The 18,626-nt window shown below is 38.6% G+C and overlaps 1 protein-coding gene across 2 annotated transcripts in view; it reads left to right on the forward strand.

Annotated features, from left to right (window-relative positions):
• fam168b (family with sequence similarity 168 member B) overlaps positions 1 to 16,384 on the forward strand; it is a 30,995-nt gene extending 14,611 nt beyond the window's left edge. The window contains exons 2-7 of one of the 2 annotated variants that reach the window (XM_067995516.1): positions 1,158 to 1,242; positions 1,920 to 2,000; positions 3,396 to 3,538; positions 6,686 to 6,863; positions 7,776 to 7,907; positions 10,880 to 16,384. In XM_067995516.1, coding sequence (XP_067851617.1) covers positions 1,173 to 1,242; positions 1,920 to 2,000; positions 3,396 to 3,538; positions 6,686 to 6,863; positions 7,776 to 7,888 — 585 coding nt within the window. In that variant the 5' untranslated portion in view covers positions 1,158 to 1,172 and the 3' untranslated portion in view covers positions 7,889 to 7,907; positions 10,880 to 16,384. Of the gene's footprint in view, positions 1 to 1,157; positions 1,243 to 1,916; positions 2,001 to 3,395; positions 3,539 to 6,685; positions 6,864 to 7,775; positions 7,908 to 10,879 lie in introns of both variants that reach the window. The other variant, XM_067995515.1, reaches the window with a different exon arrangement.
• Positions 16,385 to 18,626: the final 2,242 nt, after the last annotated feature.

The following is an 18,626-nucleotide window of genomic DNA, read 5'->3' on the forward strand; positions in this document are numbered from 1 at the left end:
CACAAACAGGTAGATGTACTTCAGAATTCTGAATTTTTCTGATCCATGCAGTAATTCACAGGGATTTAGAAATTACTTCAGAGCTCACCCCCAATCCATAATGATTGGTACTTCCAACAATGAAATTCTGTTTTAATCTACCCAAACTTGATTTGCTGCAAAAAACTGACATGAGTATTCATCGAGTCTTCACTGGACAAGGTAACTATTGGTCCACTTAAAGGTGATTTGTTAAATTTCTGCAGAGTTTGTTCTGTCAGAAAATGTGTGCATTCGGAAACCGTTTTCTGTCCACAAGTTTCATGTAGAAATTTAAATCCTTTGAGTTAATTGAACCAGAATATTTATGGTGAAGTCACTGATTTGCATGTTCTCGCTTGCTTCTCCAAAGCACCATCATGTTGAATTGAAACTAGCGGTTTTCAAACCTTAGCCTATGAGGGACCCCCTGGAAATGTTAGTACTCTTCTCGGCCGCCTGTCCGAAACTTCGAAAAGTGTCACGTACCCAAGGGAAAGCATTGCAGAAAAAAAATCTTGGCATGTGGTTACAGGAGTAACATCCTGGTCAAGCAACAGGGAAATCTAATGACTTCCCCTTAAGTATGAGGATCCCAGTTTTCAAATTTGATCTGAAGCTTAGTCTGTAAGTTAGGCTTAAATAAGAACTAACCCTGCATCATTCTGTTTATTTGCAAGAACTTTTGTGCCTTTTTTTCAAGCAGTTATCATTGTGGTAGTTCTGCTAGCCTCTGCCCTGAAAAAATATTAAGCAGGAAGTAACCTGGAAGTAGCCTGTGATTGTTTGCTGTACATGGTGCGCAGTGGGTTAGCCATAGCTCCTTCATTATGCCAGCTCTTACTAATTTAAGTGGTATTTACTTATTCTAAAGCTTATGCATGCAGTTGTAGTGATAAAATAATTTTGATTCTCTACAAATGATTGTTTTGCCACTACAGCTCGTTTGCAATGGTTTCAAATTGCTGTAAGCTTTTCATAGAGGAACGACTTACAGGAAGCAGTATGAGGAGGAACCTTTTTTCTACCATGCTTTAGTTTTGATCAAAAGTTTGTAAAAACTAAACGAGTGTCATTGTGGCTGGATTATTTACCAGTGGGAACAGAAAGATGTTGAATATGTATTTTCTGTTGCACAGCTCCTGAGAAACACCATGAACCCAGTCTACAGTTCAGCCGCTTCAGGGGTTCCATATGCAAATCCAAAAGGAATTGGATACCCAGGTAAATTAAAAAAATCAATGCTTCATATATGACTGGTTAAGAAATATAGTTAATTATTGTTGGTGGGGTCTGGAGGTAAAGATTAAATGAAGTAGTGAGTGCTCATGACCTTATCTGATCTTAATACCATGGAGCAATTAAGGAGCCTGACTGCAGGAGCACTAAATTCATGTGTGCCATTGAAATACTGGGTGGTGTAGTGTGTTTGGACACTACTGTAGTTTCTGGGATTGGGTTTGAATCCAAGCTATAACTGAGGCTTCATCCCTTTGACTTGTCTTTCTGCAGTCATGTTAATAACTCATATTCAACTCCCTTACACTGTCAACTTCACTGATTTCCTTCAAGTTTGTTCTTCTCCACTTTGTCATCAGCACTTGGGGTTTGAAGAAATGTGCTTGAAAATGAGAATGTTAGTTGATCATTGAAGTAATTAGAAAGGGGTATGGATAACATTCATTAATCTTTTGTTCCTTCTGTCTGTGGTCAGTGATCCTCAAAACTGTTGGAATACAGTGATGGCATGGTCTAATTTTACTTCGGAAAGTATTAACATTTTTGTTCCATGGGGAAACCAGTTTCTGTGTAATGAACTTATGTTTGTGCTTAGCTGTTGCCTTTTTTGTACTGTCTCATTCTTTTGGCTAATTTAGTTTGATCTTTTTTAAACAAAGCAGGTTTTCCAGTGGGCTATGCAGCAGCTGCTCCTGCCTTTTCTCCTACTATGTACGCTGGTACAAACCCAGCCTTCCAGACAGGTATCTCTCCTTGTTAATTAATGCATGTAACTCTTGTGGTCACACACTGATTTGCAAGTCTCACCATTATTTTCTTAACATCTTAAGCCAAGTAATTTGCAGCATTTTTGGAATATGCAGATTTAATCTCCTTACTCTTAAAAAGTGATAAAAAGAAATGGTCACAAATCTCAATCATTGAAGATTGTATTGTTTGTACATTTATGTGCCTATTAAGTTGAGGGATTTCAGAGCTTCCTTTATTCTGCCTTAACATGTATCTTAACCCTGAATGCAGAAGAGCACCCCTACCTCATGAGTGAAATGAAGTGCTTGCATCAAAACATTCCAAACCAAGAATTACTTTGAAGTGCACTAACTGTTATGTAGGCGAACGCAGCAGCCAATTTATATAGTCATGTCCCACAAACAGTAATATGTGATAATGGCCAGTATATTTGATTTTTGGTGGTTATGGTTGGGGCAATAATGGCCATGACACCGGGAGAACTCACTGCTCTTCAAATAGATGTACTTTGCTGAAATGTAAGCCTAGGTTATGTGCTGAAGTTGGAGTTTGAATCCACAGCCTTCTGACTCAACCAAGAGGGTGACTGATGAGCCAATTTAACATTTTCCATTTGTTACATCCTTGTGACATCCTTGTGACTTCTTGGATCATTGGTTAACTGTGACCTTTACAAAGTAGATACTGGGTTGAGAGTGTTCCAATAAGTTTGCTGAAGAATTTTGCAGCCAGCAAAGAGCCTTTCAACCCAACAGTTGAGAATTCAATCTCTGGTTCTGCAGGTAAAAGGACTAACCTACAGCACCACTTCATGAAGTTCATATGAATCCCATATATGTTTAAGAATAAGGATGTGTTTTTACTATCTTTTACATTTGGACGGGCATGTACTCTAAGGAGAAACATGCAGTGTTCTGAATCGATACTAAACTTTCAGCAAGTATAATTTGGGAGCCCAGCATATATATATAATTACAATAATTTGAATTTGTTTAACACTTTTTTAAAATTAGTAAATGTTCTGAGGTGGCAGATGGTGAGCAGTGGAGAGGAATTAGTGGATGCAGACACTTGAGGCCAGGGAGATACTAAAATAACTTAAGTATTCAGTGTAAAACATCTGTGCTTTTTAGGGAGTAAAAAAGTGTAAGATTCGTTCGAGGCATTAAATGTTTGTTCATCCCATTGTTCATTTGGATGGGTGAAACAAGAGTTGGCGACTTGTTTATGTGTAAGCCACTTATAGGCTTGCTGACTTGTACGGCCTAAAGCAGTGTATTTGTTTGCTTTGGAAGATGGAATTTGCAGAATCACAACCATATCGCGACCACAGACTTTATTTCCTTTTGGAATTACTTGATGGTTGTTCTAACATTGTTTTGTTTCAGGTTACACGCCAGGCACACCTTATAAAGTCTCGTGTTCTCCGACCAGTGGAGCTGTGCCATCTTATTCCTCCTCTCCCAACCCATACCAGACAGCTGTATACCCGGTTCGAAGTGCCTATCCACAGCAGAACCCTTATGCACAGGTCAGGAGTAAGGCCATTTGCTAAACAAACCTATTAGAAATGACATGACTTTCAAAGCCAAAACTACTACTAAGGCTGCGTCATTCATTAAAACGTAACTGACTGTAAAATCTCAGTTAAGTAATGGACCAATCATTTTGCTGTGGAACTCACAAAATACAAACTGGTTTGTGCAAGTTGGTTACCAGTTGCTGTAATGCAGATACTCTCAACTTATAGTTATGAAGTATGTATACTAGCCTAAAATATCTTTAACTGTTTTCAGCTGTACTGATTTCAAATGGATTGTCAGAGCAGCCTTGGTTGTTATTCTTAAGCTTGTGTTTTTTCCCCTTGGCTTATGCAGTTCAGGAGAGTTTCAGAAATCCAGAACATTAAATTTGTAAATTCAGTTCCAGCACATTACCCAAGTTGGCATTAGGTGCTTCTTAACTATTCATCTATAAATGTGTCCTGCTTTGGATGTGCATTGTTGAAGTCTAAGGCAATAAGCCATAGGTCTTCAGGCAGGTATATTAGTAAAGTCTGAACAAATGGTGGCCCTACATGGTGTTAATGTATTACACGCAAGTCTAGAGTTCCAGTCAAACAATCACTTTTTCAAAGTTAGCTGATTAACCAGCATTTTATTTAAAAATGCTTCAGGGTAATTCTCAGAAGGGGCCACGAGCTTTAACCATTGGAAGATGAGGAATGTATTTAATTTAAAAAAAAACATTGAGCTTGCTGTGAGATGGCTGGTTTTCTGATGCCAGCAGTCATCTTCCTTGGATTTCATGACTGGGATGTAGAAACATGAACAGTTGCAGAGCCTCAATTCCGAGAGCAACTCCTACTTATTGAGATTGTTTACTCCAATCAGGAATTCAGGAATGTCGTAGTGATCCAGCAAATTCCAACAAATGATTTAAGTTAATACCTTTATCTTGGGGCGTTTCTTTAATAAACCTACCTTGGGGTTGTACCTAGTTAGCAGGATTCCTGTATAGATTGAAGGCGCCAGCATCGAAGACTGTCAGCTAGTGAAGAAAAATGATTTTTTGCATAAGCTTGGGTGGAAAAAAGACCAGTCAGTTGCTGTAGCTCATGCTATTTAAGTTCCTGTGCAGGATCATAATTGACAATGTTGTAGCCATTGTATATTGAAATTGGTAGTGTTTCTGCCCTGATTCTCATTCTCTGATGTTGAGCAGTGGTGGAGTGCAATGTAAGGTGGTAAAAATGCCCTGGGTGTGCTCACGCACTTAGCGCTGCAGTGATATAGGCAAAGGCCTGCGATCAAGGCATGTGTCTCCTGTCGGGGTTAGGGATTCATGCTGCTATTCATGGACCTAAAAGGATGTTGAACAGGAAATGGCAGAAAATCAAGCTGAATAGCTCATACGAAATCACTTTACTATAACCCAGCACGGTTATCGACCTGAACCTTAGGATTTGTATCATGAATTGCACTAATCCCAAATATGACATTCAGTATATAAAAAGCACAGAAGAAAGCCGACTCTTCAAACCATTAGTAGCAATTTTTCAATCCTGAAATCCAATTCCACAATAATTGGTCAAACTTAGAATGGATATGATAAAACAAACAGGATTTAAAAGTGTATCTGAATTTGATTGCGAATTGTTCTGATGAGAATTGAACGTGTTAGAACATAAGAAATAGGAGCAGGAGTATGCCACATGGCCCCTCGAGCCTGCTCCACCATTCAATCAGATCATGGCTGATCTTTGACCTCAACTGCACTTTCCTGCCTGATCCCCATATCCCTTGATTCCCCTAGAGTCCAAAAATCTGTGTATCAGCCTTGAATATATTCAGTGTCTCAGCATCCACAGCCCTCTGGGGTAGAGAATTCCAAAGATTTGCAATCCTCTGATCTCAATCTTAAACTCCTTATCCTGTGACTATGCCCCCTAGTTCTATACACTCCAGCCAGGGGAAACAATCTCAGCATCTATCTGGTCAAACCCCATCAGAATCTTATGTTTCAATCAGATCACCTCTCGTTCTTCTAAACTCCAGAGAGTATAGGCCCATTCTACTCAACCTAGTTTCATAGGGCAACCCTCATCCCAGGAATTAATCTTGTGAACCTTCTCTGCACCATCTCTAAGGCAAGTATATCCTTCCTTAGATAAGGAGATCAAAACTGTACACACTACTCCAGGTGAGATCTCACCAAAGCCCTGCACAATTATAGTAAGACTTCCTTACTTTTGTACTCCAACCCCCTTGCAATAAAGGCCAACATTCCATTTGCTTTCCTAATTGCCTGCTGTACCTGCATTCTTAACTTTTTGTGTTTCTTGTATGTTGACACCCAAGTCTCTCTGAACACCAACATTTAATAGTTTCTCACCATTTAAAAAATATTCTGTTTTTTCTATTCTTCCTAACAAAGTGAAAAACCTAATTTCCCCACATTATACTCCATCTTCCACCTTCTTGTCCACTCAATTAACCTGTCTAGAACCCTTTGCAGGGTTTTTGCTGAAGAAAAGCAGAAGCAATATTAAGATGTGCTCTTCCACATAGCTTCAGATAAAGGCTCAAAACATTGCACAGAATTTCAGTGAAATCTGAAGTGTTTGCTATGAAATAGGATAAACGGGGGCAGCATTCAGCAAACCATAAAAACAAAACCTATCCAGATACAGTTCATTACGTACGTACTTCCCAGCCCGTGAAGTTTGCCCTGAATTAGGTTCTACCTCCTCCATCCCATTTTTCTCCGAAATTGTTCAAATCAAATGAAAACAAGCGTATAAGCAGTTTAGTTACAAATTGCAATTACATGTTAATACAAACATTCCTGCCTTCCAAAAAAAAGCCCTAATGTTTCAGAATAGAATTTACTGTCTCGGGCTTTTTTTCTAGTTTAAGTAGCTGTAATAGAGTATCGTGGTTTAGGTTGTGACGGTGAAACAGATTGTGATTAGAGACTTTGCATGTCTATGCTGCAGTGTCCCCAGTGTAATATTTCAGCCTCTCTGAGGTGGCAAGATATTTGAAAGAGAATTACAAGGTTTAGAATGCAATATGAAGTTGTTAATGCATCATGAATTTCACCAGTTGTGCTAATTTGTTTGCTAATTCTCTGGATTGTCTCAACATTATCTTTCACTTTTTTTCCTGCTTAATAGCAAGGCACTTACTACACACAGCCCCTGTATGCAGCACCACCTCATGTAATTCATCACACCACAGTTGTCCAGCCTAATGGAATGCCTGCTGCCATGTACCCTCCACCAATTCCACAACCCAGAGCAAATGGTGTTGCCATGGGAATGGTAGCTGGGACCACTATGGCAATGTCAGCAGGTGAGTATCAGAATGAGCCAAACTGACTCTTGCACCATGTATTTCAGTTCTCAAGATGTATGTGTTTTGGTTTTGGCAGTCAACTGTATTATGTAGTGTGCTACAAATGGAGCGAACCGGAAAAGGATATATTAAATGGTTAAATAAAAGTCAGGCATAAAAATTGTTAAATATTTCAAGTTGTCCAACAAAACTTTTTTTAAAAAGCAGCTGCTTGGGCAGCATGATGGTGTCAGTCATGGAATGTTTAACTCTTAGATAGAAATTCAATCTTCTGGTTAACAGTACAAGTAACATTGTCAACTCACCAGTTCTATAACTTCTAAAACTGGATTAAGATTAATTGCAAATTTATGGTGAGACCCACTGTTGCAATTGAAGTTGTATGAGCTGCTTTAGTTGGACACTTTAACTTAGGTTGCTGGCTTTCTGTGGGGATGCTATTGTGTACGTCAGACTGGTTGTGTGCGCAGTGTTAGGAAGCTGAACCAGCCTGATTTCCTGTTCAGATAAAAAATTGCATTAAAACATGCGTTTGGGAGTTAATCATTTGTAAAAACAAGTCGCCATTCAAATCGCTTGATTTCCTTGGGCCCTGAGCTTCAGTTCTCGATCCCCTTGGAAACAGGATGAGACTTGTTTCTCTTCCACACTCAAATAGACCAAAAGTATGTTGGTACGATGTCCATTATGTTACCTTGAGTTTGTTTGTGGAGAGAGAGAAATGTGTAGAAATGATTACTCATTCTATCTTGTACAGTGGTATTTTATTTTTCCTTAAATTTATTCATCACTTCAGTTTTTCTGAAGATGTAGATTTTTTTTTGTGGCTTCTACCTTTTGAGAACTTTTGGTGCTTGAACTGAATTTGACAGAGATTTCATTTAATTAAAACAATTATTTTCATTGCAGGTACTTTGTTGACGACTCATTCCCCAACTCCAGTAGCTCCTCATCCCATTTCCATGCCTGCTTATAGGAATCCAGGAACACCTACCTACAACTATGTACCCTCGCAGTGGTGATCAGCCAGTCATTGGAAATGCAAGTCTGTCTTCTTTCGTTGTAAAGTAGTCCTCACTTAGAGTTTGAGCAACAGCAGATGAAGAAGAAATCTAATGCCATGGTTATGCTAGATATTAAATCAGAATTGGGTGTGGAATCAGTTGAAATTCAACTTCAGAAACAGTTCAGCCAGATTTGTGCTGTGCTGGATTCAGCAAAGTAGCAAGCACACCCTACATCCTTCCTGGAATGCTAAACTTCCTGAATTGCCAGTGTACTTGGGAATTGAGTTGACGAGATCCAGTTTAGTTGTTGGCCCGACTTTTTTTGATGTGACTTTAAGCTCACTTCCCATTTTAAATGGGAATGCATGCTTCCCTTCAGATCCTGTGCATCTGAACAGTGGTTCCATTTTCCCTGTACACTACTGACCTGTGTCATTGCATACAGAGAATCCAGATCAAGTGTAATCAAATAAAACAGGGACAGAGGCTGGGGGATGGCTGGACAGGGCATGCAGATAAAATTCAGTCCCCATTTATAAGTCATACATTGAGGCCTGGAATTTGCTGAAAACTAGTGCTGTAGTAACGGCACAATGCCAATCCTATGGCACAGATTTTGTGGGAAATTATGGTATGAGTGACTCAGGCCATTACTTACACCACACCAAAATTTCCTTGGACCCTCTGCTTTGCTGTGACAGTGAGAATTTGATTTTCATAGCTCCGCCCCATATAAGATCAACAGCGATGTCCAAGTTGCTGGATTAACACTGCTTTGGTCCTGACTGCCACTTGGACTGAACCAGAACGGCACTGTTGACCTGGCAGAGACGTGATTTGTTACTCCAAGATCAAGTTTCCTTAAACGTTTTTTTGCCAAGCTTTGCCGATTTATATGACAAATGCAAAAATAATTGGCTTTTGGACATGCTGGCTGGAATGTTACCTGTTAAATGGAATTTAATTCACAGATCTCTGGTTCCTTAATAGTGTCAATTGCTAATTTAGAATATCAATCTATTTAAACAGCTAAGATGACTGAAAGAACATGCAGCTGCTCTGAATTTGAAAGCAGTGATACCTGAGAAATGAATTATTAAATAATTACTCCCTTCAGATCTTGCATTGAGTTTTTAATATATTTCCCCTGCAAAACACAGGATATGTGTTTTGATATGAACTTGCCCACCAACATCTGGAAGCGATTACAATATAGAAGCCTTCAATTAGTTTAGGTAGCTACAGTGCTTGTCCATTTTACACCCAGGAGTTATATTTGCACAACTTTAGAAAACAAAATAAATAACCTGACAGATTTGTGTTAACTTCGCAAAACAGGACTTACAGGTCAAACACACACTCTTATAAACCAGAATAAGAAGCGAACGAATACTGCGATATTGCTCACTTGATCAAAATCGGAATTGATGGCAGACATTTCTCAATGGCGCCATTTCTGGATCACCACTTTCCTCACTGACGTATTTTAATGAGCTCTACAGCAAATTTTGGCGCAAATTCGCCACTGGAATATTGGGGCGCTCAACAATCTAACTACCAGTGTTCAGGGCCAGATTTGCCGTTCCAGCAATTCGGTGCTTAAGTCTTTATTTTTATAATACTTGGATTTTGCATTATTTACTAAATAATAAAACTTGGGGATATTCTGAGCAACAGTTGGAGCATTGCAGTTTCTCTACAGTGCAGTCTGAATACCTGGGAGATACAAAACGTACACAGCATTGTCACTGGTGGGAGAGTGTAATTACAGTGTGACAAGTTTACATAGGCACTTTCCATTATAAATGTGCACATAGGAATTTATAATGGGAAAATTTGATACCAAAGTGTGGCAAGTATGTGGCAATAGAAAGTAAGGGTTTGCAGACAGGAAGTATGCACACGTATGATTTTATTACAGAATTTTCCCTCCATGGTCAGCTCACACACGGGATATTCTTTCTTTCCCTTTCTCCTCCTTTCTCCCTCTCTCTTTCTCCCCCTCCCCCCCCCCCCCCCCCCCCCCCCCCAATTGGCTGAAGTAAAAGCAAGTTTCAAAACAATGCAGATGTTGCTCGGTATAATCCAGTAGAGTAAGAGATGCGTAATTGCTTTGCACTTTCCGAACCCCTCAAGCATTGCCCCTCTTCAATTTGATGTTTGCTAATATGCAAAGAAAAGCCTCAAGTATGTATATGCAAATTGTGGGATTCTGATTAACCATGCACTGAGATAGCTAATTCAGCATAGACTAGGAATCTAATATTGGACTTTACTGATCTCTGTAACTCTGTTACTAAGAACATAAGAAATGTTATTAAACCTCATCCCACAGTTTTCATTGCGCAAATTTTAGGGGAATCTTTTATTTTTGTTTGGATGGTGGAAATCAATGTTTGTTAGTGAGGGACAAAGGTTTATGCATCTAGCCACTTGAGTTTGGATTCCAAAATGGGTTGTCAGAAAAGGCTGCAGAAAATATATTTTGCCATTGTTGGTAACTATCTTGTACTTGCTGGCACTGTCTTCTGACTGTAAAATGTAGTTCCACTGATATTTTCATTGCTTAATAGTTGTGATGTTTACTAAGCAGTTTGGTGAATTATTGAATCCCTCTGGTTTTGTCTTGAGCTGGTTTGCTCGATAAACTCTAGTGAGAAATTCAGGTTTCACAATTTATATTAGTGTTCTGACTGTACCCAAGGTTTTAGTAATGCAGTGTAGGTGTGATTAATGTGGAAAGGTAAATCCATGTTTTCTCATAGTTTTGCATAGAATAGTTACTTGGGGGTCACTCGCACTGGGAATTAACAGTATTTCACATAAATCGAGCTCTATGAACTGCTTCCAACGAGCACTTAATATATCACAAAATATGTAATGTAACTTTATATAAGTTTCATTGAAAGGTGGCTTCTATGTGCAGTGGCTGTGGCTCAGTGTTAGCTTGGATAGTGTGGAAGAAAAGTATTCATAACTAAGTATTTAAAACACTCTTTTTCACAGGTTGAAAGGTGGGAGATATGCAATCAAACAAGTCTTAACACTTGGTGCTGATTCCCACATGCCTCCAACCAGGATCCTTCCTTCCAGTACATCAATGCTCTCAACACTTGCCAAACACTACCAAAAAAATCACGAAGATTATCATGGCTGCATATCTTGCATCTTGGAATTCAGCAGTACTCAAGTCTTATGGCAAAACTTGTTTTGTGGACTGTCTTGAAATTTTATAGGTTATACAAAAGGGAGTATAAGTATATTTGGATTCATATCTAGTTCAATGCATGTTACAAAATGCTTGCTCAAATCTACCTGCAATGACTGATGCAAACCATCATATGCAAAATCCAAAGGAACTGAGATTCAAAAAATGTTTTGCAATTTAATTTCAATAATGCAGAGTCTTATTGTATGTAATGTTTTAAAAAGCAAAAATTGTGCAAGTGAATTTCTATAATTCGTCAGAAAAAACTTCTGGCTGATCTGTTGGAATTGATGTTTTTTAATGGGAACAGTTAACTTTCTTTAGCCAGTGGATTAATTTACATTCTTGGGTAGCAGATGCATTTACAGCATGGCTCCTGGAGGTGGTGTTCAGGTAGGCGTGAAATGAAGCTTGCAGGCATTGACTTGCCAGTCTTTTTTCATGTTAAACTGCATTAGATTCAGTGTTATTTTAGAGAGAAAGGCAGCAGTAGAGATTTAAACGAGATTGATGAAGGAAATGTGCAGAAATTTTTACAATGGATCTGGAACAGCCGCTAGTTGGGGAAAATGGAAGTATTTTTATATTCTTTGATTTAATATTGCAGTAACATGGAATGTTTCAAGTTATAAATGCCTCTAACTTAAAATCATGACACTTGATGATTTGTAGGTTTTTAATTTGGCAATTGTTAAATATTCAAGTTTTTTTTCCATGTTTCGAAGTTTTTCATGGGTTTTTGTAGAATCCACATCACTGCTTATCATTTTGGATAATAGATATTATAGTTATATTACTAGCTCTTGACAGCATCCCATATGTGGTAACACTTCCAAAATGAGGACACTGGTTGTAATAAAACATTTTCTTCAAATTATGTATGAATATAGACTGTCTCAGTTCTTCACAGAATAGGTCTAATTTTCTTTAAGCATTAGAGGTGTGCTTGGATGTTGCCCAGTCATGGACACAAGTAATATAGGTGACATTGTTTTTAAAATCCACATATAATTTTCATCACTCTCATTTGATTTGTTCCAGGTTGTGCATCACATAGGATGACTTCATTGGTCAAGCAAGGTTGAATAACATTTTTGAAGGCATTTGTGACTAATGCTTCTGAATATTCAAACTGTAGTATAAAACCAAAGAAGATAAATTTCTTAATGTTGGTTTAAGGAATCTGTCCATTATATACTAGCAGAATATGATTTTTGTAGGACTTGTTAGTTCCTGCAGCAGTAGCGATTGTATTGTGCAGCGGACGGCTTCAGTCAAGTAACACTTTTGCTGATGAAATAAGAAGAAAGGCAGATCTTCTTTATTCAGCATATGTTGGGAGCTTTTGCCCCAATCTCCACATGCAACTCACTGAGCAAGAGCTGTTCTTTGTTCCCAGGCCTCTGATAATGCCATTCTTGAGGTTGCTGTTAGAAGATACAAGTGAATAGCGCAGGTTGACTTGTCCTCCAGCTTTTCCTATTTTGGAAATGCTTGGCTATGCTTATTGCCTTACCCAGGTAGCCTGGCTAAGATCCGGAATTCACTGTATTGGATGAGGAATTGCAGGGAAAACAGAAGCTGAGAAGCTTAATTTATGGTATCCAATGTAAAAATCCTGAGTTCCACTTGTATTCTTTTTTGAATTATTCATTGCTGTAAAAAAAAATCAGTAATGTAGATCTAAAAAGTCAAGTGGATAAATTGGCTGGTACTTGTGTTCAAAGTGACCAGGTTATCTTAAGAATTTATTTTGTTTTTCTTTTATATTTGCTATGCCCTCAACACTGCACAAGTTATTTCACTGTGTAGGATGCTTAAACTTTTATAACAATAGGAGACAAGTTGATAAAGCCGAGTAAGGCACCACCCATCTCGAGTTCCAAACCCGCTTAGCGACTGATAATGGTCACAGCCTTCATTTATCATGAAAGTTCATTGCAGAATTGACTGCTAATCTGTGGTGAAATCTGATTGTCTGGGGATTAGAATTGACTTGGTGTAGTTGAGGGCACTCAGCTGTCTTCCTGTCTATGCTTGTGCTATTAGTAATGCAGGGAGTACCTTTGGTTGCTGCTGGCACCGTACTTGATGCAAGAAGGATCCAAATTCTCTACAATTGTTACTTTTTTCCAAACTCTTGTCAAACTTTACCTAAATTAGCACAAATGGAAATGGTTGTGGAAACCTTTAACTGCTTCATTTAATGTAAAGGAATTGGTTAGTTAACGAATTAGAATTGTTTTTGATAGCAGCTAGCAAATAAATAATCAAGGGGAACAAGCACACAACAATTAGATTCGTAACTTTCCTATTCCATTTTTTTTATATTGAAATTTTATAATGGATTTAGCATGTATGTTAATTTCATTTTAAAATACTCCCAAGACCAATTCTTCAACCCATTTTTGGATAGCCAGCAGCATTGCTGCTGGGAATAGTAATGATCAAGGCAGTTAACTTTCAAAAATGGAGCAGAATGAAATTTACTGGGTTGTTGACTGAACATAAACTGAAGTTTAACATATCTGATTGCACAAACTGCAATTTGTGTACCCAACACAAGTGGTGTAAAAGATTTCACAGAAAATGGAGTTCTGCAGGCCAACTGAGTAGTTTCAGAATAGCAGTGTGTGTTTTGACTGAGACTTGAGGTCTTAACAAACCCTGCATTAAATTGGCATGAACAAGGAAGAAGTTTTAAAATTGGAAATTTGTTCACAATATCTTGATTCCTGTTCACTCATTTTCAAAGTAAAATTGTGTCCAATGTGATGTCTGCAGGCTGTTTTCCAACCTGGTATTTGCAGGACTTGGAAACCAGTGTGACTGAACAGGATCTTTATTTCAGATGCTTAGGAGAACTCTAATGTGGCTTTTTAATCTTTCAGAATGTCAATGTGCATGTTCAAAGATTCCCAAAAAATACAAACATTGCAATTTTGACAAGTTACAAATGTGACTACAATAGAAAAATTCTAAAGTATTTTTGGTGATAATTCCTTTTAAAGATTTATAAGTCACAAACCAGGGCTTGGTATGAAATGAAAAGTGAACCTAAAATGAGTAACCTATAATCGACACTATGCTGGACTAATGCTATGTGCTTTAATTTCCTTTTTTTAAAAAAAGAGAACTTATTTTGCATTATTACATTCTTCTCCCTTCTCCAACCCACCAGCTATACTGTGTGTACTGAAATATTTCCCGTCTTATTTGTATTGCGGCATCAGTGTGGACTATGTAACTGAGGGCTGTATGGAGATTGTATTGATTAGTGTGAAACCCTGGAATGAGTTGTACTTCTGTAGTAATGTTGCATTACAGCAGTTAGTGGATGAACAAGTAGTGAAGGCTTAATCAATAGTGCAGAGCTACTGTGACAGCATTTGTGGCTAGCTTGCATAATTCCTTTTCCTTAAAGTATGTTTTAAGGAGAAAATAATGGGTACTGAGGTGAAGAAAAATCAACCATGGAAGCCATCATGGTCAAGGTTTAACGTAAAGAACTGTTTAAATCTGGCAGTTTCTTCATGTTACACTGCTGTAAATGCACTCATTTAAAATACAGTAACAGGTTGAGTTTGAAATTTAGTTGCTTGTATTTATGAAACAAAAATTTGGCAGACCAAATTATACTTTGCTCAAATTATAATGAATCTCTCATTTGGTGCTTTAGCCACCCTTCGTGTTTCATACTGGTTACTTTTTGCAATTAGGGTGGGAACTTGGATGATTTTTTTTTAAGTGGTTGTGGGGGTGGGCGGTTGTGGGGCAAGAGAATCCAAAATTTCAGTCTCTTGAGCATCTAGAAATTTTTGGTGCCCAAGTTTGGAATTCACGAATGGTCATCCAACTTTCTGCACTTTGTAATGGGGGACATACAAGTTAGTTCTGGTCTGGTGTTGCATTTTTAAAGGAATATGCAAGCTAATTCTATTTGTTCTCCCTTCCAAAGGTTCAGAGAAGGTAATTAACTGATGTGTAGAGTTTTAATAGTGATAAAATATAGTGCAAAATCTGGTAGCCTCATGCAATTTTGAGACTTTGACAGTTGCTTCAGAATATTTCCAAGCTGCTGAAGTAACATATGCCATATGCTCAGGGAATGATTGAGAACGACCATGTGTTGAGTTAAAGATTGTGTACTTTATGATGGTTAAGCAGGAATACTGTATGTAATTGAAATGTATTTTCCATTCAGCCTAATGCCTCAAAACAATTCACACTCAAACTGGGTGTGTTCCTTGAATGCTGTTCAGTGTTCAATTAATTCGCAGTTAGCAGTATCTACTCCAAATATTGGGTTGGGACAAAGAAAAGAGTAGTACAATAAACAAAACAGTAGTCAATGTGGATCTTTGGGGAAAAATGTCTTTTAATACATTTTGTGTATGCTTGCATGTTCTTTTAAAGCAGTTAACAATTGGGTTGACTAACCCTGCAAACATTGGATCCCTGCCAAGCAATCAGATGTTTTTCTTTTATTAATTCTCTGCATAGGGATTTAGAGGGTCTTTTTTCCCCTCCCCCTCTTTTGCATTGTAAACATGTGAATATTAATTGGGAAGCAGATAACAGAACCTAATTTGAATTGAAGAATCATTAGAACATAAAACAGCACACAGTTTCCAAGGAGCAACCATCTGTCATCAGAATCTTAACCCCCCCCAGCCTCCATGCTTGCATTCTCATCAGACCCAGTGTAAGCCAGTGTATGCAGTCAGGTGCTCAGCAGTAGTCGAGGTGGATGTGACCTGAACTATTTCCCTGTTTCTGGAAAAAAAAAGTTGAGCTTTTGAATTGCAGAATTTTACAGGATGAATAGTTTGTGTCTGTTGGTGTGCAGTGTAGTGCTGTAAGACAGCCTTTCTGTAAAAAAAAAAATAACATGAGCACATGCAACATGTGGGCACAGTAGAATCACCCCAGTGAGAGTTCTGTATTTTTTGTTAGAGGCACACATTTTCCCCTTTTTTAAAAAAAAAAGTGACTTTTGAACACTATGCTTAATTAAAAAAAACTATTATTTTGGTACTTATTTAGTCTAGGTCAGTGTTGTCTTCCGAAAATCAGTTTTAAAACTACCGTTTTACATTGGATAACATAAACCAGAAATTTTGACATTTCCTTTCTGAGCCAGTTCAATTATGTGTAAATTCATACATTGTTATTTTTTTAAAAGCAATCTGACAAGTAGATGAGCTCAGATTTAAAAAGAAACTTCAAGGCATGTTTATTGTAACAAGAATTGTTATGTATTAATACTTAAGTTTTCAATAAAGATTGACTTGTGTTGCTTATTTTGTTGTGTTGTGAACTTATTTATACTCTGGTTCATGGAACTGATGTCACACTCCATTCGATAGCATTTGAAGTTTGAGGACAACATAACTTATTAGCGTTAGATCAACCAAGTTGATTAATCCAAATTATATTGGTTCGGGCGCCAGAGATAAATCAACTTGTTTTTATTATCGACAAAGTATGCCTACACACTTACTATAGTAGGATCTCCATCAGGGTCTGCGAACTACTAACCAATCCAGGTAAGTTCTCAGCGGAATACCAAAGAAAATGAGCTTATTTAAACACCTAGATAGACTATGTCAGATGACTTGCTCTGAATTTATCAATTGAGAAATTATTGTTATGTGATCTGTCATCTGCTACACCAGTAGATGGCAATGTTGCACCACTACACTTCATTCTCACTGGAATGTTAGTGACCTGTAGAAGATGACAATTCTGCAGTTTATGAACATGACCCCTTAATAGAATAACAGTTGAAACATAGACATGTTGGCTCCAAATAAGCCATAATTCTTACACAACTTTTAATGCTTAAATTGCATTAGTCTGACTCCTGCTTGCCTGGCATTTCCCTGTGTAATCGTCACGACCTAATCTCTCAGAATGCAAAGATATTACTGACTTCTGTATTAAGCTATTTTTCCTATTGTATTATACACTATCCCACGTTATCCACAACAATATGATCTCTGTGCAGTGAATGCATGTAATAAAAACTGAACATGTTGGAATACACCACAGATACATCAGCATTTCAAAAGAAGTTAATGTTTTGTGTGTAAACTTCAGCAGGAGACTTTCATCCCATTAGTTGGCTAGATTTGAACTCTGCTGCCTGTATCCCAACTCGCACCAAGTTCCATTCACCCATCACCCCTGTGCTTGCTGACCTGCATTGGTTCCTGTCAGGCAAAAATTTGCATCCTTATTTTCAAATCCCTTCATAGCCTAGCCCCTCCCCATCTCTAACCACCTACGACCCTCCAAGATCTCTGTGCTCCACCCAATTCTAGCCTCTTGCGCATGCCTGATTTTCATTGCTCCACCATTGGTGGCTTTGCAGTCAGCTACTTAGGCCCTGAGCTCTGGAATTCCTTCCCTAAACCCTTCAGCCTCTCTACCCCTCCTTATGACGCTCCTTAAAACCTACCTCTGTGACCAAGCTTTTGGTCACCTGATGTATCTCCTTACGTGGCTCAGTGTCAAATTTTGTTTAATATGCTCCTGTGAAGTGCCTCAGGACGTTTTGCTATGTTTAAGGCACTATATAAATGCAAATTGTTGTAAAAGACAACTTTTAAATTGACAATCATCTGATCCTCTAAGAAAAGTGCAAATGTTATGCTGAGTACCTGGATCTTAAAAATTTTAAATTCCAGTATTGCTTGAGATTCATTTGCAGAGATTGTTTGTACAAGAGAAACTTCACAGCTTCACATTAATTAAAGGTTATAAAATGTAATGGTGTAAATCTTAACTTTGGTAAACTTGGGTCACAAATGGCAACACCATGGCCCTTAAGCCTCCCCTTCTAGCTATACCGCCTTCCCCAAACCACTGGTGGCGGTGTGGCCCTCATCAAATCACACCATCTCTGCTCTATTACCTCCTTTTAAAATCCTCGACCATTGCACCATCCCCCCCCCAATTTCTCGCCAAGATATCCTTGTTTCCAGCCCTTGCCTGCTGCACCAAGCGACCCCTCATCCTCGGTGATCTTCATCTCAGTTCTCCATGCCCTTGGTCCTCTGAATTCACTGGCCTCTCCTTCCTAAATCTCTCCGTTAATATAATCTCTCCTACCCATGGAGCCACCCCTTTGACCTTTTCACCATGGTCACTCTACAGGCATGGTCTCTATTACAGACAAGGTCATTTCCAACCAGTTCATTGTATCCCTCACTACCCACAGTCCCCTACTAATTACACTTCCTTCTGCGTCTATCCCTGGGGGAAAAAAAAAGCTTGTGTTCTCTTTTCCACCCACCCCCCCCCCCCCCCCCCCACAAAAAACATTTACAACTGCAATTTCTAAAGCCCAACTGCCTCACCTTTGGGCCTCTGTTTAACTGCTCCCTCATGTCCGCCTTTGATGCCATGGTGCCCAGCAAAACGCTTACTCTCCCCAACCCGCGCTCTCCTGTCCTAGCCCTGGACCTACATCTCTCCAGTTTCTCTCTTCCTTCCCCAGTGCCTTCTCTGAGCTCATCGTGTCCAGGACATCAACCTCCT

The sequence above is a fragment of the Heptranchias perlo genome, chromosome 13 (assembly GCF_035084215.1).
Source record: "Heptranchias perlo isolate sHepPer1 chromosome 13, sHepPer1.hap1, whole genome shotgun sequence".
NCBI lineage: Eukaryota > Metazoa > Chordata > Chondrichthyes > Hexanchiformes > Hexanchidae > Heptranchias > Heptranchias perlo.